Here is a 22577-nt window from a genome sequence, read left to right as displayed (position 1 = left end):
TTAAGAGATATCAGTGTTTAGCTGACACCGGAATACTCAATGAGATTAGGGCTTGGAGCCTCAAGATTAATTTTTTTTTACAAACTAATATACAAACTTTTCCTTTGTGAAAGTTATATTCTCTTTGTATAAACATGGTATAATGGCATGATGTAAATGTCAACATCTAAAAATATTTTTAGAAGATCATCTAAATATGGCTCACAAACCTGATTAGCAGATTGATCAGCAGTGCTTTGATTTTCATTCTAATTTCGTCTAATGAGGAGCACCTCCTGAAGGTATCTTCATCACTGATGGACTGAGTAAAACATGCAAGTAAATAACAAATTGTTTTAAATTCATGCAAGTGATTCATGCTGGTCTCCAGGAAAAAGTCAGCATGAGGACCAATTGGTCTCAATGCCCTGTGCTGCAGAGGTGTTTAAAAAAAAAAATCAACCAGGTCTCCTGCTCCTGGTCGTGTCACAGTGATGCCTGCTGGAATATGCATGTGCGTGGATGTCAAGTGAGGCCAAGATTGGGCTTGAAGTACAAAGTTCTCCCTCCCCAACCCAACCCCCTCTGCAACGCCCCCTGTTGAAGAGCCTGCCAACTCTCACTTTCTACACTCACACATGAACAATGACCTTTTGGGCAAGGCACTGAAGGGGTGCTAATGTGGTGCAATCTAACCCAGCAGGAGTCGTCACCTTGAGGCAAAAACTTGGAAAACATAAAGACTGTGTGTCTGACTGACTGGACCTCCAAGGGAGAAAATACTGGAGATGAGTGGACCTCACTGGTGAGGGAGTGAGGGGAAGCTAGGAACATATTTAGATGTTTTCAAGCATACAACTTAAACCTCTGTAACCCTGAGCTCAGATTTCTTCTGCAAAAAATGAGATTTCTCTCTCTGTTCTGTTCAACATTCTTCCCTCAACCAACAGCAAACACACAAAAAAAGTCATGCATCTCCTTGCTGTTTCTGGCACATTGCTGATGTTTGCGCCTATATAACAGTCACTGCATTCCATAAAGATAATTAATATTGGCTTTGCGATCTCTTGACAAAATGTGACCAGGCACAATAGAAATGTAAATGTTATATATTGTTGTAATATTCTTTCTTTTGGGCCTCCTTATCTCGAGAGACAATGGATATGCGCCTGGAGGTGGTCAGTGGTTTGTGAAGCAGCGCCTGGAGTGGCTATAAAGGCCAATTCTGGAGTGACAGGCTCTTCCACAGGTGCTGCAGAGAAATTTGTTTGTCGGGGCTGTTGCACAGTTGGCTCTCCCCTTGCGCCTCTGTCTTTTTTCCTGCCAACTACTAAGTCTCTTCGCCTCGCCACAATTTAGCCCTGTTATTATGGCTGCCCGCCAGCTCTGGCGAATGCTGGCAACTGACTCCCACGACTTGTGATCAATGTCACACGATTTCATGTCGCGTTTGCAGACGTCTTTATAGCGGAGACATGGACGGCCGGTGGGTCTGATACCAGTGGTGAGCTCGCTGTACAATGTGTCTTTGGGGATCCTGCCATCTTCCATGCGGCTCACATGGCCAAGCCATCTCAAGCGCCGCTGACTCAGTAGTGTGTATAAGCTGGGGGTGTTGGCCGCTTCAAGGACTTCTGTGTTGGAGATATAGTCCTGCCACCTGATGCCAAGTATTCTCCGAAGGCAGCGAAGATGGAATGAATTGAGACGTCGCTCTTGGCTGGCATACGTTGTCCAGGCCTCGCTGCCGTAGAGCAAGGTACTGAGGACACAGGCCTGATACACTCGGACTTTTGTGTTCCGTGTCAGTGCGCCATTTTCCCACACTCTCTTGGCCAGTCTGGACATAGCAGTGGAAGCCTTACCCATGCGCTTGTTGATTTCTGCATCTAGAGACAGGTTACTGGTGATAGTTGAGCCTAGGTAGGTGAACTCTTGAACCACTTCCAGAGCGTGGTCGCCAGTATTGATGGATGGAGCATTTCTGACATCCTGCCCCATGATGTTCGTTTTCTTGAGGCTGATGGTTAGGCCAAATTCATTGCAGGCAGACGCAAACCTGTCGATGAGACTCTGCAGGCACTCTTCAGTGTGAGATGTTAAAGCAGCATCGTCAGCAAAGAGGAGTTCTCTGATGAGGACTTTCCGTACTTTGGACTTCGCTCTTAGACGGGCAAGGTTGAACAACCTGCCCCCTGATCTTGTGTGGAGGAAAATTCCTTCTTCAGAGGATTTGAACGCATGTGAAAGCAGCAGGGAGAAGAAAATCCCAAAAAGTGTGGGTGCGAGAACACAGCCCTGTTTCACACCACTCAGGATAGGAAAGGGCTCTGATGAGGAGCCACCATGTTGAATTGTGCCTTTCATATTGTCATGGAATGAGGTGATGATACTTAGTAGCTTTGGTGGACATCCGATCTTTTCTAGTAGTCTGAAGAGACCACGTCTGCTGACGAGGTCAAAGGCTTTGGTGAGATCAATGAAAGCAATGTAGAGGGGCATATGTTGATCACGGCATTTCTCCTGTATCTGACGAAGGGAGAACAGCATGTCAATGGTCGATCTCTCTGCACGAAAGCCACACTGTGCCTCAGGGTAGACGCGCTCAGCCAGCTTCTGGAGCCTGTTCAGAGCGACTCGAGCAAAGACTTTCCCCACTATGCTGAGCAGGGAGATTCCACGGTAGTTGTTGCAGTCACCGCGGTCACCTTTGTTTTTATAGAGGGTGATGATGTTGGCATCGCGCATGTCCTGGGGTACTGCTCCCTCGTCCCAGCACAGGCATAGCAGTTCATGTAGTGCTGAGAGTATAGCAGGCTTGGCACTCTTGATTATTTCAGGGGTAATGCTGTCCTTCCCAGGGGCTTTTCCGCTGGCTAGGGAATCAATGGCATCACTGAGTTCCGATTTGGTTGGCTGTATGTCCAGCTCATCCATGACTGGTAGAGGCTGGGCTGCATTGAGGGCAGTCTCAGTGACAGCATTCTCCCTGGAGTACAGTTCTAGGTAGTGCTCAACCCAGCGGTCCATCTGTTTGCGTTGGTCAGTGATTATGTCCCCCGATTTCGATTTGAGGGGGGCGATCTTCTTGATGGTTGGCCCAAGAGCTCTCTTCATGCCATCATACATTCCTCTGATGTTTCCGGTGTCTGAGGCCAGCTGAATATGACTGCATAGGTGTTGCCAGTAGTCGTTTGCGCAACGCCTAGCAGTTCTTTGTGCAGTACTTCTGGCTGCTTTAAGTGCTGCGGATGTTAAATCGCTGGGGGCTTTCTTGTAGTTCAACAGGGCAATGCGCTTAGCGGCTATGACAGGTTCCAGCTCTTCATTATGAGATTGAAACCAGTCTGCATTTCTCTTCGCACTTTTGCCGTAGGTGGTCAAAGCTGACTCATAGATGGCGTCTCTGATGTGGGCCCACTTGGTCTCAGCATCCCCTGTGGGAGTGTTTTGAAGGGCTGTTACAAGTGAATTTAGAAATTTTTGTAACAGCTGTGGATGAGAAATTCTGCTCGTGTTGATGCGCGGGTGGCCCTTCTGCTTGGAATGATGCAACTTCTTTGGTCTGAGTCTAACCTTGCTGCACACCAGGGAGTGGTCGGTGTCGCAGTCCGCACTGTGGAAGCTGCGTGTGATTTGAACTGTTTAAGGCGGCTCGCCTTGTGACAATGAGGTCTAGCTGGTGCCAACGACGTGATCTTGGGTGCCTCCATGAAACCTGGTGACAGGGTTTAGTGTGAAAGAACGAGTTGGTGATGCAGAGGTTATGATAGGTACACAACTCAAGCAGTCTCTGCCCGTTCTCATTCATCCTTCCAACGCCATAGCGCCCAAGGCAGGAGGGCCATGAGTCATGGTCGGCCCCAACCCTGGCATTAAAGTCCTCCAGCAGGAATAGGTGTTCGGTGTTGGGGATGCTGCTAATGATGTTATGGAGTTGTTCATAGAACTGGTCTTTAGCTTCAGGTGGGGAGCAGAGTATTGGAGCATAGATGCTGAGTAGGTGTACTGGACCAGAGGTGGTGAGCAGGCGGATGGACAGTATGCGTTCCGAGCCATTTGAGGGAGGCTCTATCATGCTGAGCAAGGAGTTTCTGATGGCGAAGCCCACTCCATGCTGTCTTGGTTCTTCAGGATCCCTGCCCTGCCAGAAGAAGGTGTAGTCTTGCTCTGCTAGAGAGCCACTCGCGGGGAGGCGAGTCTCCTGAAGTGCTGCAATGTCCACATTGAATCTACTGAGCTCGTTGTTAATGATGGCGGTCTTCCGAGAATCGTTGATTTGTGTGAGGGCTTCCGACAGGCCAGGACACATAGTTCTGACGTTCCAGCTTGCAAAGCGAAGGGCTGGTACCTTCTTTCCTTTTTTCATGTTGTTTGGTGCGGTGTATCAGTCCACCTTTCGGGCAATGACCCTGAGCTCCAAGCACCCATTGAAGCAGGCAGACTGTGGCGGGACAGAACCTTATTGACCGGGGGCTGCCCGGTTTGAGGCGGGCGGTAGCTGTCCAGTGAGGTGCAATGACCTCTCCCACCGACAAAGGCAATCCGTGGCGCCCAGTTTCTACGCCAATTTATCTGGACTTATAACCCGTAACTGCTGCCTTCCGTGTTGTTTTAGTCGCTGTGAGGCAACTATAGAGTGACCTCTCCATGGCGCATGCCTGGGCAAATTTATGGAAGTTGAGAGTTGCCCAGTCGTCAAAACCCCCCTCCCGGCCTTTCTGGTGGGGTCCAAAGGAGTGCAGGACACGACGTTTGGCACCAGTATGGCTGCAGGAACTGCCGGAAACATGCCAAAGGTGACACATGACCGCCTACGGGGTTCCGCTCCGGATTTTCTGTTAGGGTTTACTCCCTTAGCCTTGGTCTCTCCCGAGACGCCCACAAGGCAGTGGGGTTGTTGGGGCCCCTACACAGGTGTAGGATGGTGCCGGTGGGAGGAGGGGATGCAAGGGGGAGGGGTAGAGGGAGGGGGTGGGGGGGGGGGTGCAGGGGAAGGGGGTGCGGGGTGAAGATGGTGCGAGGGGGGGGCGGGCTGGGACGGGGTTGTGAGGGGGTGAGCTGAGAGGGTGGAGCAGGGAAGGGGACGGGGGTGGGGGGGGGGAAGGGGGGGGGAAGCTGGTGCAGGTAATAAGCCATTTCCTCAGTGCCCACCATCGACGTCCGGAAAGCTCATCCACGTCCTTCGGGAGCAGAAGCATCATTTGGCAGACTTAGAGGTGATTACATTTGCTAAGGGTTTTTTTTTTGCAGTGGTTTAAATAAAGGCATGCAGCATTGCCGACAGTGCGCTGCAGATGCTCTCCGAGCCATCTCCCGCGGGCGCTTTGAAGTTGCGGCCGGGGGGGCCGTTCGTGGATTTTTTGGGTGTTCGGGGCACCTTTTCTCAGGACTTCTCTCGGGTCCCGCAGCTCCTTCTTCACCTCAATGGACTTACCGCATGCCGTGGCTGCAGACACTCTGGACTGTGAAGACAGCAGGATGAGAGATTGAAGTATCGGCAGCTGTGCTCGTCAGTTTCATCCGGATCAATTTCATTGAGAAAACAAAGAGCAGGTGTGGCTGGGGGAGGGCAGTGGGCCCAGGTAACATACACTAAACTAACTGTTAGCCTTTAGATAGGGCTAAAATGAACTGATTTAAAGAGCCAGGGGAATTGTTGTAATATAAATCTGCACTAGAGGGGGTACGGTAACTTTCCACTCAAGGGCTCTAGGGGGGTAGAAATTGGTTTGTACCAGCTTCCTGGCACCAAATGCATGCAAGAAAAGCTCCCTGTGTCAGAAAATGGAGGCTTGAGAATCGCGAGAAATTGGTCCTCAAAGCAACTGATCTGGGACTTTTCAATTCCATACTGGTTCAGATGCCAAACTAGCCTGCAGGTAAGTCTAGAAAGGAGGGAAGGAGGAAAATGGGTGGGCGGGGATGAGCGCAGACCAGCAGTGGTCCACAGTTTTGCTGCTGAGCCAAGAAAAACATTCTTGTTGTTCCTGGCTCCACATCGGAGTAAGTAAAAACTAAAAAAAACTTGCCATTTGTTGCCATGGCCTCCAGTCAATGCTTTAAGGACTGCTGGTTATGCCACTGTAGAACTGGAAAGACTAATTGAGAATGCGCTGTGCATGCTCCACCTACTTTTTCACAAGGATTGCAGAAGGTTCCTGAAATATTCACAGGATCCTTCTTTGCACCTTTAATGCATCAGTTCACTAATGTCCTTTAGGGAAAGAAATCTGCTGTCCTTACCTGTTCTGGCCTACATGTGACTCCAGACCCACAGCAATGTGGTTGACTCTTGGATGCTCTCTGAAATGGCCTAGCAAGCCACTCAGTTGTATCTAACCGCTACAAAGTCAATAAAAAGGAATGAAACCGGATGGACCACCTGGAAAGGACAACGGCAAACCCAGCCCTGTCGAACTTGCAAAGTCATCTTTACCAACATCTGGGGGCTTGTGCCAAAGTTGGGAGAGCTGTCCCACAGACTAGTCAAGCAACAGCCTGACATAGTCATACTCACGGAATCATACCTGACAGACAATGTCCCAGACACTGCCATCACCATCGCCGGGTATGTCCTGTCCCACCGGCAGGACAGACCCACCAGAGGTGGCGCCCCAGTGGTATACAGTAGGGAGGGAATTGCCCTAGGAATCCTCAACATCGACATCAGACCCCATGAAGTCTCATGGCATCAGATCAAACATGGACAAGGAAACCTCCTGCTGATTACCACCTACCGCCCTCCCTCAGCTGATAAGTCAGTACTCCTCCAAGTTGAACACCACTTGGAGGAAGCACTGAGAGTGGCAAGGGCACAGAATGTACTCTGGGTGGGGGACTTCAATGTCCATCACCAAGAGTGGCTCGGTAGCACCACTACTGACTGAGCTTGCCGAGTCCTAAAGGACATATCTGCTAGATTGGGTATGCGGCAGGTGGTGAGGGAACCAACAAGAGGGCAAAACATACTCGACCTCATCCTCACCAATCTGCCTGCCGCAGATACGTCTGTCCATAACAGTACTGGTAGGAGTCACTACCGCACAGTCGTTGTGGAGACGAAGTCCTGCCTACACATTGATGATACCCTCCTTCGTGTTGTGTGGCACGACCACCATGCTAAATGTGATCGATTTCGAACAGATCTAGCAATGCAAAACTGGGCATTCATGAGATGCTGTGGGCCATCAGCAGCAGCAAAACTGTACTCAACCACAATCTGTAACCTCATGGCTGGCATATCCCCCACTCTATCATCACCATCAAGCCAGGGGACCAACCCTGGTTCAATGAAGAGTGCAGGAGGGCATGCCAGGAGCAGCACCAGGCATACTTCAAAATGAGGTGTCAACCTGGTGAAGCTACAACACAGGACTATCTGCGTGCCAAACTGTGTAATCAGCATGCGATAGACAGAACTAAGCGATCCCATAACCAACGGATCAGATCTAAGCTCTGCAGTCCTGCCACATCCAGACGTGAATGGTGGTGGACAATTAAACAATTAACTGGAGGAGTTGGCTCCACAAATATCCCCATCCTCAATGATGGGGGAGCCCAGCACACTTACCGAAAGATAAGGCTGAAGCATTTGCAACAATCTTCAGCCAGAAGTGCCAAGTTGATGATCCATCTCGGCCCCCTCCTGAAGTCCCCAGCATCACAGATGCCAGATTTCAGCCAATTCGATTCACTCCACATGATACCAAGAAATGACTGAAGGCACTGGATACTGCAAAGGCTATGGGCCCTGACAATATTCCGGCAATAGTACTGAAGACCTGTGCTCCAGAACTTGCCGCGCCCCTAGCCAAGCTGCACCAGTACAGCTACAACACTGGCATCTATCCTGCAATGTGGAAAATTGCCCAGGTATGTCCTGTACACAAATAGCAGGACAAGTCCAACCTGGCCAATTACCGCCCCATCAGTCTACTCTCAATCATCAGTAAAGTGATGGAAGGTGTCATCAACAGTGCCTTCAAGCGGCACTTGCTTAGCAATAACCTGCTCAGTGATGCTCAGTTTGGGTTCCGCCAGGGCCACTCAGCTCCTGACCTCATTACAGCCTTGGTTCAAACATGGCCAAAAAAGCTGAACTCAAGAGGTGAGGTGAGAGTGACTGCCCTTGACATCAAGGCAGCATTTGACTGAGTATGGCATCAAGGAGCCCTAGCAAAACTGAGGTCAATGGGAATCAGGGGCAAACACTCTCTACTGGCTGGAGTCATACCTAGTGCAAAGGAAGATGTTTGTGGTTGTTGGAAGTCAATCATCTGAGCTCCAGGACATCACTGCAGGAGTTCCTCAGGGTAGTGTCCTAGGCCCAACCATCTTCAGCTGCTTCATCAATGACCTTCCTTCAATCATAAGGGCAGAAGTGGGGATGTTCGCTGATGATTGCACAATGTTCAGCACCATTCGTGACTCCTCAGATACTGAAGCAGTCCGTGTAGAAATGCAGCAAGACCTGCACAATATCCAGGCTTGGGCTGATAAGTGGCAAGTAACATTCGCGCCACACAAGTGCCAAGCAATGACCATCTCCAACAAGAGAGAATCTAACCATCTCCTCTTGACATTCAGTGGCATTACCATCGCTGAATCCCCCAATATCAACATCCTTGGGGCTACCATTGACCAGAAACTGAACTGGAGTAGCCATATAAATACCATGGCTACAAGAGCGGGTCAAAGGCTAGGAATCGTGCGGCGAGTAACTCACCTCCTGACTCTCCAAAGCCTGTCCACCATCTACAAGGCACAAGTCAGGAGTGTGATGGAATATTCTCCACTTGCCTGGATGGGTGCAGCTCCAACAACACTCAAGAAGCTCGACACCATCCAGGACAAAGCAGCCCGCTTGATTGGCACCCCATCTACAAGCATTCACTCCCTCTACCACTGACGTACAGTGGCAGCAGTGGGTACCATCTACAAGATGCACTGCAGCAATGCACCAAGGCTCCTTAGACAGCACCCTCCAAACCCACGACCTCTACCAACTAGAAGGACAAGGGCAGCAAATGCATGGGAACACCACCACCTGCAAGTTCCCCTCCAAGTCACACACCATCCTGACTTGGAACTATATTGTCGTAACTTCACTGTCGCTGGGTCAAAATCCTGGAACTCCCTTCCTAACAGTACTGTGGGTATACCTACTGCACATGGACTACAGCGGTTCAAGAAGGCAGCTTACCACCACCTTCTCAAGAGCAATACGGGATGGGCAATAAATGCTGGCCTGGCCAACGACGCCCACATCCCATGAATGAATTAAAAAAAAAATTTGGCCATGCTGCTTTCAGGCAGACTTTGGGACTCCTGAAAACAGTCAGGAACAACATGGCTGCCCACATGCCATTGGCACAAATTGGACTCAGAGCCTTGTGTACAGAGATTAGGTTCTGTTGTGCCCATTTTCTACCCAAAGTTTTTCACCAAGAATTTTCATTCGCTGTAATTTTATGTGAAAGAAGTTACCTGGGGTGGTCCTCTAGAAATCACAGAGGAGACATCTTCCCCAAAGCTGAGCCTGTGTATTCGTTGAGCTGCAAATATTCCCAGGACCTTCTCCAGCAGATCCAAAGGAAATGTCTGTAGATCATGAATAGTGCTAATTCCGAGAAACTCAAGACGCCTAGCAGTTCTAGGGCCAATTCCTGGAATACCACATTAAAATAAAACAGATGAAATTACAAAGAAAGTTCAATTACAGAGAGCACTAGCATACAATGTGTTTCACTTAGACGTTGCAATATGTTAATCTTAGCAAGATCAAGGCTAAGCCTATAGTGTCCTTCATTCAAGAACATATCAACTGATTTATTAAAATGATAACTTTATACAGATGAGTTTCCAGTTTTAGACTGGTCATCTGGGAAGATCAGATGCTTTCCTCAAGGGAGAGAAGGGGGATAGAAAATCACCAAGTTACGCAAAGCCACTCAGCCTCACTTTCTACCAACAATTTCTGGAAAATATTGATGGCTGTCTGGAGTGAAGGACATTGTTGTTCCTCCAAAATGAGTTGCCATCATTTTATGCTGTACCACAGAGCTTGGGTTCAGCTAGCTATAGCGAATGGTAGCATAGCGGTTATTTTACTCGCCTAACAATCTAGAAGCATCGACTAATGCTCCAGATCATAATGATCCCGACCAGGTAACTGGGAAATTTAAATTTACAAAATTTAAATCTGCAATTAAAAAGCTGGCATCAGTAACGGTCACTATGAAACTACCAAATTTTGGTAAAATCCTGGTTCTCTAGACTCTAGTCATCTCATTAATCTCCTTTAAGGAAGAATCTCCTTTGAGGAACTGAACATCCAGGGGTATTCAATATTTAGGAAGGACAGGAAAAAAAGGAAAGGAAGTGGAGTAGCGTTGTTAGTAAAAGAGGAAATCAATACAATAGTAAGGAAGGATATTAACTCAGGAGAATCCTGATGTGGAATTTGTATGGGTGGAGCTAAGAAACACCAAGTGGCAGAAAACGTTGGTGGGGGTTATATATAGACACCCAAACAGCAGTGGTGATGTAGAAGATGGCATTAAACAGGAAATTAATGGACCAATACGTTGAGGAATCAACTAGAGAACAGGCCATCCTAGACTGGGTATTGTATAATGAGAAAGGATTAGTTAACAATCTTGTTGTGCAGGGTCCCTTGGGGAAGAGCGAACATAACATGACAGAATTCTTCATTAAGATGGAGAGTGAGAGAGTTGATTCCGAGACTAGGGTCCTGAATCAAAATAAAGGAAACTATGAAGGTATGAATTGGCTATGATAGACTGGGGAAGGTTACTTAAAGGGTTGACAGTAGATAGGCAATGGCTAGCATTTAAAGAGCGCATGGATGAATTACAACAATTATTCATTGCTGTCTGGCACAAAAATAAAACAGGAAGGGTGGCTCAACCTTGGCTGACAAAAGAAATTAGGGATAGTATTAGATCCAAGGAGGCGGCACAGCGGCGCAGTGGTTAGCACCGCAGCCTCACAGCTCCAGCGACCCAGGTTCAATTCTGGGTACTGCCTGTGCAGAGTTTGCATGTTCTCCCTGTGACCGCGTGGTTTCTGCCGGGTGCTCTGGTTTCTTCCCACAGCCAAAGACTTACAGGTTGATAGGTAAATTGGCCATTGTAAATTGCCCCTAGTGTAGGTCGGAAAATGGTGGGGATGTGGTAGGGAATATGGGATTAATGTAGGATTAGTATAAATGGGTGGTTGTTCGTCAGCACAGACTCGGTGGGCTGAAGGGCCTGTTTCAGTACTGTATCTCGAAATAAAATAAATATAAAATGGCCAGAACAAGCAGCAAACCTGAGGATTAGGAGCAGTTTAGAATTTAGCAAAGAAGGACAAAGGAATTGATTAAGAAGGGGAAAATAGAGTATGAGAGTAAGCTTACAGAGAACATAAAAACTGACTATAAAAGCTTCTATAGATATGTGAAGAGAAAAAGATTAGTGAAGACAAATGTGGGTCCCTTACAGTCAGAAATGGAGGAATCTATAATGGGGAACTAAGAAATGGCAGACCAATTAAATACATACTTTGGTTCTGTCTTCACAAAGGAGGACACAAATTACTTCCCAGAAATGCTGGGGAACATGGGGTCTAGTAAGAAGGAGGAACTGTATGAAATCAGTATTAGTAGGGAAATGGTGTTAGGGAAAATGACGGGATTGAAGGCCGATAAATCCCCAGGGCCTAATAATCTACATCCCAGAGTACTTAGTGGCCCTAGAATTAGTAGATGCATTGCTGGTCATTTTTCAAAATTCTATAAACTCTGGAACAGTTCCAACGGATTGGAGGGTAGCTAATGTAACCCCACTATTTAAAAAAGGAGGTAGAGAGAAAGTAGGGAATTATAGACCAGTTAGCCTGTCATCAGTAGTGGGGAAAATGCTGGAGTCCATTATAAAAGATGTAATAGCAGAGCACTTGGAAAACAGTGACAGGATCGGACAAAGTCAATATGGATTTACGAAAGGAAAATCATACTTAACAAATCTACAGGAATTTTTTGAGGATGTAACTAGTAGAATAGATAAGGGAGAACCAGTGGATGTGCTGTATTTGGACTTTCAGAAGGCTTTCGATAAGGTCCCACATAACAGATTAGTGTGCAAAATTAAAACATATGGGATTGGGGGTAAGGTACTGACATGGATAGAGAACTGGTTGGCAGACAGGAAACAAAGAGTGAGACCACATCTGGAGTATTGTGTGCAGTTTTGGTCTCCTTATCTGAGGAAGGATGTTCTTGCTATAGAGGCAGTGCAGCAAAGTTTCACCAGACTGATTCCTGGGATGGCAGGACGTATGAAGAGAGATTGGGTCGATTAGGCTTGTATTCACTAAAGTTTAGAAGAATGAAAGGCGATCTCATAGAAACCTACAAAATTCTAACAGGACTGGGCAGACTAGATGCAGAAAGGATGTTCCCGATGGCGGGGGAGTCCAGGACTAGGGGGTCACAGTCTAAGGATAAGGGATAAGCCATTTAGGACTGAGATGAGGAGAGATTTCTTCACCAAGAGAGTGGTGAACCTGTGGAATTCTCTACCACAGAAAGCAGTTGAGCTCAAATCATTAAATATATTCAAGGAAGAGTTAGATATAGTTCTTAGGGCTAATGGGATCAAGGGATATGGGGAGACGGCGGGAACAGGGTACTGAGTTTGGATGATCAGCCATGATCGTATTGAATGGCAGAGCAGGCTTGAAGGGCCGAATGTTCCTATTTTTCTATGTTTCTAAAATCTGCTGTCCTTACCTGGTCTGGCCTATATGTGACTCCAGACCCACAGCAATGTGGTTGACTCTTAAATGCTCTCCGAAATGGCCTAGTAAGCTATTCAGTGATGGGCAAAAAATGCTGGGATTGGCAGTGATGCCCACATTTTATTAAAAAAAAAACAAAAATTCAAAATTTACCTTCCCTAGCACAGACAATGAAAAGTGTAACGTCCCTATAATTGCTGTATGATCATCCAATTCAGCACTCTGGGGAATCAAAGCTGGACTTTCTGTTCTGTATAGCTCAGTATTACACCAGGCTTTTCATTTTTACATTAAAAAAAAAGACAATTCTCATCAGGGTGTAGCAATTGGCAGGAATATCAAAAGGTGCTGATATAAAATAGTTAGTAGGAGGTTACAGTCACAATACACATCGTGAGCCTCTTTTACCATAATAATTTGTAACAAAATTAAAGCAATTGCATTTGTAAAGTGGTCCAATGTATGTGAAACATGCTGAGAGAACAAGTAAATTGTACAGTCAGGGATTCTTACCGGGCACTTGTATGGGATGCATGAGGCTCCCCATGCAGTCTCGAATGCTTTCTGGAAGCAATGTTGTTTGTTGGTTGGGTTTGAATGTTCCTGACACCAGCTTGGCCAACAATTTATTGGGTGCAATTCCTGCACCACCGGTGAGGCCTACTTTGTTGTATATTGCCGTTCGCATTTCTACTGCAATATGGGATCCAAGAGCCAATCGAACGTGTCTTGCATCAGCAGTGTTTAATTCTGTAGAGAAATAACTTGTTGAGCAGAGAACAAATGTCATTTTTCCTTACTTAGCTACATAACTCTGTGGATAATTGTGTTATTTACATTCCTTGTGGCAGAATACTCTGAAGGTTTGCAAAATACATATGAAGCTTCTCATTGTAAATGAAAGGAGGATGTTTTTGACTATAACAGAGACATGGGACTTGAAATATGTGGCCTGGGGTCACTTGCAGCCAACTTTCTGGTCATGTGAGGTTCTTTACTTTGGCTTCAAATTACAGTCGATCAACTGCAGGATGTCATTGGAGCTGGGACATTTTTTTTTTCGTCTGCCTACTCCTCTTTCTTGCTGTTTCCAACATTTGATCAATGTACTACTCCTTCCAATGGAATCTTGTATTTCTGCCAACATCCAGTATCCCATGGAAAGCTGTACCAAAGTCAAAGCTCCTACAACATGCAAGAAGCTAGACGCCATCCAGGACAAAGCAGCCTGCTTAATTGGCACCCCACCCACCACCTTCAACATTCACTCCCTTCACCACCGACGCACAGTGGCAGCAGTGAGTAACATCTACAAGATGCACTGCAGCAACTCACCGAGGCTCCTTCGATAGCTCCTTCGTTTGCGGATGTGGGTGTCGCTGGCTAGGCCAGCATTTGTTGCCCAACCCTAATTCCCCTTGAGAAGGTGGTGGTGAGCTGCCTTCTTAAACCACTGCAGTCCTTGGGGTGTTGGTACACCCACTGTGCTGTTAGGAAGGGAGTTACAGGATTTTAACCCAGCGACAATGAAAGAACGGCGATAGAGTTCCAAGTCAGGATGTTGTGTGGTTTGGAGGGGTGGAGTTCCCATGCATCTGCTGCCCTTGTCCTCCGAGGCAGTAGAAGTCATGGGTTTGGGAGGTGCTATCGAAAGAGCCTTGGTGAGTTGCTGCAGTGCATCTTGTAGATGTTACTCACTGCTGCCACTGTGCGTCAGTGGTGAAGGGAGTGAATGTTGAAGGTGATGGGTGGAATGCCAATTAAGCAGGCTGCTTTGTCCTGGATGGCGTCTAGCTTCTTGCGTGTTGTAGGAGCTTTGACTTTGGTACAGCTCTCCATGGGATACTGGATGTTGGCAGAAATACAAGATTCCAATGGAAGGAGTAGTATATTGATCAAATGTTGGAAACAGCAAGAAAGAGGAGTAGGCTGATCACCTGTTTGTGGGAGAGAGTCCCCTACACATGGCTCCCTTAACATCTTGTTTCTTTCAAATTCTTTGTTAGCTCAAGAATCTACTTGGGAACAGAGCTCCAGCACTCCAGTCGTCTCCATCTAGGCAGGGATAGCAAGAAGTCAGGGCCTGAAGTTGCTACAGGGAGGAAGGAAGTGAGTGAAAGGTAGTGTTGAGACTGGATCTATTTGGGGATTGGGACTGTGTGGGGGGGCGGGGGGGGCGGTGCGGGACTGCGAACTTAGGAACGGAGTACAGAGCACAGGCAGGTTGGGTCCCCACCCTGTTCAGCTTTCAGAAAGATGGAACATTTTTTCTTAACTGAAAAGAAAAATTCTGTCTTCTCAGAGTCTAGACCAGAAGTGGGGAGGGTACCGAGCTTTGCCATTTGATGCAAAGACACCAATGGCTAGCATATGCATCCCAGCAATAACACATGTGCAGGGACACTAACAGTAAGCTGTGGCCTGAAATATGCAGGCAGCATGCCACAGTGCTGACCTATGGGATGGTGTTGCAGAGTGGCCAAAGACAAACCTCCCTTGTAACCATGTGATACATCACCTTGACTTCAGCAAAACGGAGGCTAAGCATTGGCCTGTAAAGTCAATTATCTGCAGACTCATGCCTGCATCTACAGATTTTTTTTCCCTTTATTCTGGCCTGATGGGTTGAAATGCCTTTTAATGTTCTTCAGCTGTTTTTGTTTTAAACTTTCATCCCCCATCTTTTTGATACAGTACAACAGTGATTGCATGTTAAAAGTCCTTAATTGGCTGTAAAGTGCTTTGGGACATCTTGAGGTTGTGAAAGGTGCTATATAAATGCAAGTCTTTTCTCTTTACTCCTCTTTGATTGTCCCCATCCCTTTCCATCTGACTTACCTGCAGTTTTTGCCTCTTACCTCGACACAGCATAGTTTACGTCTGAATTTGTTAACCAATATGGAAATAAGGTTAGGCATGAAAATTGAGTGCTATTAGCACTTGGGATTCTGGCAGGTCTTATAGCAGTGCAAACTAGAATAGGATTGTGCTGCATCTGAAAGCTAAAACCAGTATTTAATATACTAAGGCACATCACTCGTCGCGAAAAGTCAGATGATACACATTTTATACAGAGAAGTGCATTATATTATGTAATGCATAACTTATTCTTCATCTAAGGTGCAGCGCTTTCCAGCTTAGGGTACAAAATTTACTTAATGTTAGGTAAATAGTGGGTGTGTTCATTCAAACATCACTTGCTATTCACATTGGAGATCAGTTTGTTAGGTTAAATAATGCACTGCAAGCATTGTGACACCAGCACTTTAAGTTCTTTCAGAGTTTTTCTGTACTTTTGAAATGACTGTCAAGAGATTTGCCTGAGAGTGGCACAGGAAGTGTGATGCAGAAATGACAGGAAGTGCATGCAGACAGAGCCTTTTATAGTATATTGTATAGATTGATTGTCATTAGATGAAAATAAGATTGAGCACGTCTTGGGATTGGCACATTGAGGAAATATTAATGAACCCTTTTAATGTTGGTGTATTTATGATGCAGTAAATGTGTAAATTCCCAGGTGGTGTGATCCCTGTGGTATTGCACTCTACATTGTCAAGAAGATATCTGTTCTGTGCTGAGTCACCTTAGTAATCAGCATGACGGAATGTGCTACAATTGACCACAGGGTCTCTTGCATTAGTGGAGGGCTGAGTAATATATTTTTTAAAAATCATGCAGAGGTCCTGCCTCTGCTCATTACCCAGTAACTCCTGCTGAAAGGTACAGACGTGTGGATACCACATCAGGACGAGGTTAAGTGCAGCTGTGATGACTGTCTCCTCCCCTCACCCCCTCCATGCAGAATAGCATACAGCCACTCACATCTAAAGAGTGGACCATTGAATGACTTACCAGAGGGTGGCCAATATCTGTGGATTTGTAGCCCTACCTTCAGAAGAGGAGGCACAAAATGTGGGAGCAGGAATAAAAAAAGAATAAAAAACTGTGTGGGGTCAAGGGAGACACAAAAAAATTAACATTTACTCAAAATATGTGCTGTATAGCATATTATTCTGTTCAATACTTCAGTGCAACAGCTGGAGGAATCAGTGTGTTAAAATTACGTTTAGATTTATTACAAACTAAGATAACCAGGCCCTAGATTTTATAGTTGAATGATCATGTTACTACAGTGCCTACAACAACAGCAACCTGCATTTATATAGCACCTTTAACACAGAAAAATGTCCTAAGGCGCATCACAGGAGGGTTATCAGACAAAATAATGGCACAGCCACATAAGGAGATATTAGAACAGGGGACCAAAAGCAAGGTCAAAGAGATATTTTTCAAGGAACATCTCAAAGGAGAAGAGAGAGGTAGAGAAGTGGAGAGACAGAAAGGCTTAGAAAGGCAATTCCAGTGCTTAGGGTCTAGACAGCTAAAGGTATGACCGCTATTGGGCAGAGGTTGAAATTTGTTGCGGAAATTGTACCTACCCTGGTTATCATACACATGACCAGACACAAACAAGTTTGCACGGTGACCACTAGTTCCAAACCGTTGCAGTCTCTCCTCCACCAATTTAGTTACATCGACAAAATTCTCGTCAAGGCCCAGTCTTTCCACTAGCGGACTGAACTCCTCCAGTAATTCTACAAACAAAGCCAGGGAAGACAAGAGATAATTACTTTCTAATTATTGTGGGATACACAATGCACATAATATATGATGACATTTATCTTTATTAGCAGGAGAGCCTTCCAGGCCTTGAGACATTATCTAGTTTAGAAAAAGTTGCAACACCCCTCAGCAGTCAGGTAGAAATTCTATATGTGTTTCAACTTTCACTCATTTAATTTCAATCTGAGAAGGTTGAAATTTATCTACGATTCATACCAGTTTTTGTGTCCTTCCACATTTCTCCCTTCTTCTCCTGAAGTAGTTGATGGCTGCTGAGGTGCTGTTCCAAAATCACTAGCTCCCTCAGGGTACCATGTCCTAGTGGCCATTCTTCAATGTGACCTTCATCGTGAATCTCAGCCAGCTATTTGATGGTGGAGGGAAACTCAGCCATGCCCAATTCTGTCCTTGCCTGGTGTTCATATTTGCATGTTATTCAGGAGACCTTGTTTAGTGATCAGGTGGGAACATATTGAGCTTTTTCACTGCATAGACCAAAATGTCATCAGCCAATTGTAATCTCGCAACTGCTATTCCATCAGAATTAGCTCATTTAGTGACACCAGGATTAATCCTGGAACACTATTCAAAATACTTGATCTTCCTCAAGTCTTTTCTGCTAAGAATGTTGCAATTACCCTCTGCATTCATGAAGCTTGGGTAGCTGTTATAAGTTAACATCTCTTAACTGCATCTCTTTTTGGTTACATTTAACTTGAGGTTTATTAACTTGTAATCACATTCCATTAGTTCTCCACTCCTGATACAAGACAATGAACTTATGCTTTGCATATTCTTTTTTTATATTGACTCTAACTCAGACTCATGGCTTCTGGGATCTCAAACCAATGAAATTCCTCAACTTCTTCAGTTTTCCATTCCTCCTACAATCCAGTAGCTTTTAAAACTCCAAGCTTGCAGCCATTAATCACTCATTCTTAATTTATCTAGTTTTCTCTCATTGATTTTCATCCTTGGTAACATTCTGCACTTGACCCTTCACCTGGTTATCTCAGGAATGAAAAGAATTGTCCCATTAATTCCACTTACCAGAACCTGGACTTAGATTCTTACAGATCCATTTACACACCTTAATGTTCCATTTGTATTAGCAATTGCCACTACACCTAGGGTAAGTGATTTGTTATGACGTGATATCCTCCAACAATTTCCTTCATTTCCAGCACTTACCTCATGCTGCATGATTTTCTTCACGAGTACCACAATTTTCTGTAGAAACCCTGCAGCTAGTGAAAATGACAGTTGCAGGCTCTGGCCGCTCTTTGATCTCTGCTCCCTGACTGGCTCATGATTCATGCTGTATATGCACCATTCCCACCACCACAGGTCACTCCTATGAGCTCTAATTCAAGCCATAAAATCGCACCAGATTAATTTTAAGCAGGGGCACTGGGATTTGGAGTGCAAGCATTTTACAGGCCATGGATGAGCATCACCGTGGCTTACATTTTGAGCACTCTACAGAAGTAAGCTGAATAAAATTAGCAACAAATCTAGCAAATTGTAGTAACCTTTTAGCAGGTTAAGAGTTTGCTGCAACACAGTTATCTGGTAAAAGTCTAAGATTTATTCCTGAATATGCGCAGTGCCTGCCTGAGTTTGATACAAATAGCGAACACAGCCTGCATCTAGAGAATATAATGTGATACATTCTTCTTTTAATATCAACCTATGAAAAAAGTCCACATCATGCAAGGTGTAACCCAGTAGTGTTAAAGTACAGAGAGAAATATATCAAAATATGGTAAATGTTTTGCACTGTACTAGATGTCAACATGCAACCATGTGAATTACATCAATGATAATACCTCACTAAAGTCATTTCGAGAGATAGGAAATTCCTCACACTAAGGGCTGGATTTTGTGGAGGAGGTGGAGCTCCCAGTGCAGGCCAAAAAGGTGGAGGGAACCCCGTCTTGGCCTTTTTGTGCCCCCCTCCCACCCCTAATCCCCGGAACAATCCTCCGATGTTTTCAAGCCTAAGTGTTCCACACCGGGATCCTCGCCCCTTTAAGGACGGGGATCCCGCCACCAAGAGCTGCCAACCAGTCACAGGGCTGGCAGCTCAGCAGTATTGGCAGCACCACCGGCAGTGGTGGCTACTGTCGGTACTACAGAGGCCTTGGACCCAGGCCCAGCACCGGAACCCCAGACCTCAGGTAAGTGAGGCGGGATTGGTGCGGTCAGTCCAGAAGGTCGCGGTGAGGAGTGGGGTGGGGGTGGGTGTGAAGTGTGGGGGGAGGGGGAGCCATGGAGTTGTAGGTTTTTCTGGCGGGGGTCCACCGTGAGCCACAGATTGCCCACTGTGGAGGAACCCCCTCCAAAGCCTGCCAGGTACAACAAGACACCCTCCCCGTGTGGCAGAGACACCCCGTGCTGCTAGTTAGATCCCAGCAGTGGTGGGAAGAGGCCCTTACGAACATAAGAGCATAAGAATTAGGAGCAGGAGTAGGCAATTCAGCCCCTCGAGCCTATTCAATACGAACTTAGCTGATCTCATCTCGGCCTCAACTGCCCGTTCTCCATAACCCTTCAACCCATTACTAATTAAAAATCTGGCTATCTCCTCCTTAAATTTACTCAATGTCCCGTCATCCACCGCACTCTTGGGTAGTGAATTCCACAGATTCATGACCTTTTGAGAGAAGTAATTTCTCCTCATCTGTTTTAAATCTGCTACCCCTTATCCTAAAACTATGACCTCTCGTTCTAGATTGGCCAACAAGAGGAAACATCCTCTCTATGTCTACTTTGTCAATCCCCTTAATCATCTTATATACCTCAATTAGATCTCCTCTCATTCTTCAAAAGACTAGAGAGTAAAGGCATAAACTGCTCAATCTCTGTTCATAAGACAAACCCCTTACCTCTGGAATCAATCTAGTGAATCTCCTCTGAGCTGCCTCCAATGCAACTACATCCCTCCTCAAGTAAGGGGACCAAAACAGTACGCAATACTCCAGGTGCCGTCTCACTAATGCCTTGTACATTTGCAGCAACACTTCCCTACTTTTATATTCTATTCCTTTAGCAATAAATGCCAAAATTCCATTTGCCTTTCTTATTACCTGCTATACCTGCATACTAGTTTTCTGCAATTCATGCACGAGGACAACCAGATCCCTCTGCACCGAAGCATTCTGAAGTTTCTCTCCATTTAGATAATAATTTGTTTTTCTATTCTTCCGACCAAAGTGAATAACCTCACACTTATTCACGTTAAGCTCCATCTGCCAAATTTAGGCCCATTCACCTAACCTATTCATATCCATTTGTAAATTTCTTATTTCTTTATTGAAACTTACTATCCCACCGATTTTAGTGTCAATTAAGGGCCTCAACTGGCCACTGGGCAGGAAGGCCATCGTCAGCCTATCCCACTCTGGTAAAATCGCTTGGCGATGAGGCGGTGACAGGTCCTCCGCCCCAGCCACCCGTCGTGATTCGATGGACCCCCCTCCACCCTTGACCCCACCTCGGGGGCCCATAAAATTCAGCCCTAAGATTCCGATTTCCTCCACAAGTACCCTGTGATTTTCACTGTATTTTGCTGTGCCAAATCACTTGCCCTAATTGTACCAAATGGTACTGAATTAACCATCATACCAAAAGCTTTGCTCTGTTGCATATTATTTCGTGGGGAGCCCTGCACTTTTTAATCATAATGCTCGTTTTTAGAACAATGTGTACTAGAATTCCCAATACTTATGCCCTTTCTGTTTATAATCTCAATTTCTTACTCAATCTACATTCATCAGTTTGGAATATCTTTGTGGTATCAGCAAACCCAGACATTCTGCTTAAAGTGTATCAAGGCTGTTTTTTTCAAACCTACATCTCCTCTGTTACCTCTCTCCCTGTTAATAGAGCTGTACTCCATGCCTTTGTCACTTCAAGGTTCAACCCCTGTAATGCTCTCGTAACGAGCCTCGAGCTTCAAATCATTCAAAATGCCTGATTCCTTGTCAGTACAAATTCTTTATTTTAATTCACGGGATGTGGATGTCATTGCCCATTCCTTAATTGAGTGGCTTGTTAGGCCATTTCAGAGGGCATTGCTGTGTGTCTGGAGTCACATATAGGCCAGACTGGGTAAGGTTGGTAGATTTCCTTCCTTAAAGGCCACTGGTGACCCAGATGGGTTTTTACAAGTTATTACTGATACCAGCTATTTATTCCAGATGTATTTGTAACTAAATTTAGATTCCTTAGCAGCGATGTTGGGATCTGAATGATAACTTGGTTCAGTAACATAACCAATATGCTACTGTTCCCATTATTCTTATTCTTCCCAAGTGCCACAGCTCCTTCTGTCCTAGAATTCTGACATCAAAATTCTTGTCCTTGCTTTTAAATTCCTCCATGGCTTTGGCTCCACCCTTCATCGGTGATCCCCTTACATTTCTTTTAAGTTCCCACGTGCACCCTTTGTTCCTCGAACATTGTCCTTCATCTTTTCCAATCTGCTCCCCAGTTGATGGTTGCATTATATGCCTGTCCCCTGCACAAGAACCAGCATGCAAATGAGAAATGTGTAGTTGCTTTTCATTTTTTTTTACCAGTGCTCTGAATTTTACCTTGCAGTGCAAAAGAGGCAAATTCAGAACATCAAGGACCAATACACATTGTGGAAGCATTTCTAACAAAAATGGTTCTTCAATTTGTCAGCCAAGTTACAGCCCATGGAATAAAAGGAACAATGGCAGCATGGATACAAAATTGGCTGAGTGACAGGAAACAAAGAGTAGTGGTGAACGATTGTTTTTCGGACTGCAGGAAGGTATATAGTGGGGTTCCTCAGGGGTCGGTGTTGGGATCCCTGCCTTTCTTGATTTATATTAATGACCTAGACTTGGGAGTACAGGGCACAATTTCAAAATTCTCAGATGACACAGTGGCGCAGTGGTTAGCACCGCAGCCTCACAGCTCCAAGGACCCGGGTTTGATTCTAGGTACTGCCTGTGCGGAGTTTGCAAGTTCTCCCTGTGTCTGCATGGGTTTTCGCCAGGTGCTCCGGTTTCCTCCCACATCCAAAAGACTTGCAGGTGATAGGTAAATTGGCCGTTGTAAATTGCCCCTAGTGTAGGGAGATGATAGGGAATATGGGATTACTGTAAGGTTAGTATAAATGGGTGGTTGCTGGT

At 45.8% G+C, this 22577-nt stretch overlaps 1 protein-coding gene across 2 annotated transcripts in view; it reads right to left on the bottom strand.

Annotated features, from left to right (window-relative positions):
• Positions 1-22577, bottom strand: part of poli (polymerase (DNA directed) iota) — a 51200-nt gene that overhangs the window by 5644 nt on the left and 22979 nt on the right. For both annotated transcript variants that reach the window (XM_068030645.1, XM_068030655.1), the window contains exons 4-7: positions 17229-17384; positions 13300-13536; positions 9469-9647; positions 210-301 (exon numbers count right to left, since the gene is read on the bottom strand). In XM_068030645.1, the coding sequence (XP_067886746.1) occupies positions 210-301; positions 9469-9647; positions 13300-13536; positions 17229-17384 (664 nt within the window). The remainder of the gene's footprint in view (positions 1-209; positions 302-9468; positions 9648-13299; positions 13537-17228; positions 17385-22577) is intronic.

The sequence above is a fragment of the Heterodontus francisci genome, chromosome 1 (assembly GCF_036365525.1).
Source record: "Heterodontus francisci isolate sHetFra1 chromosome 1, sHetFra1.hap1, whole genome shotgun sequence".
Lineage (NCBI taxonomy): Eukaryota > Metazoa > Chordata > Chondrichthyes > Heterodontiformes > Heterodontidae > Heterodontus > Heterodontus francisci.
The sequence above is the reverse complement of the archived record's forward strand: the minus strand, read 5'-3'. Positions and strand labels throughout refer to the sequence as shown.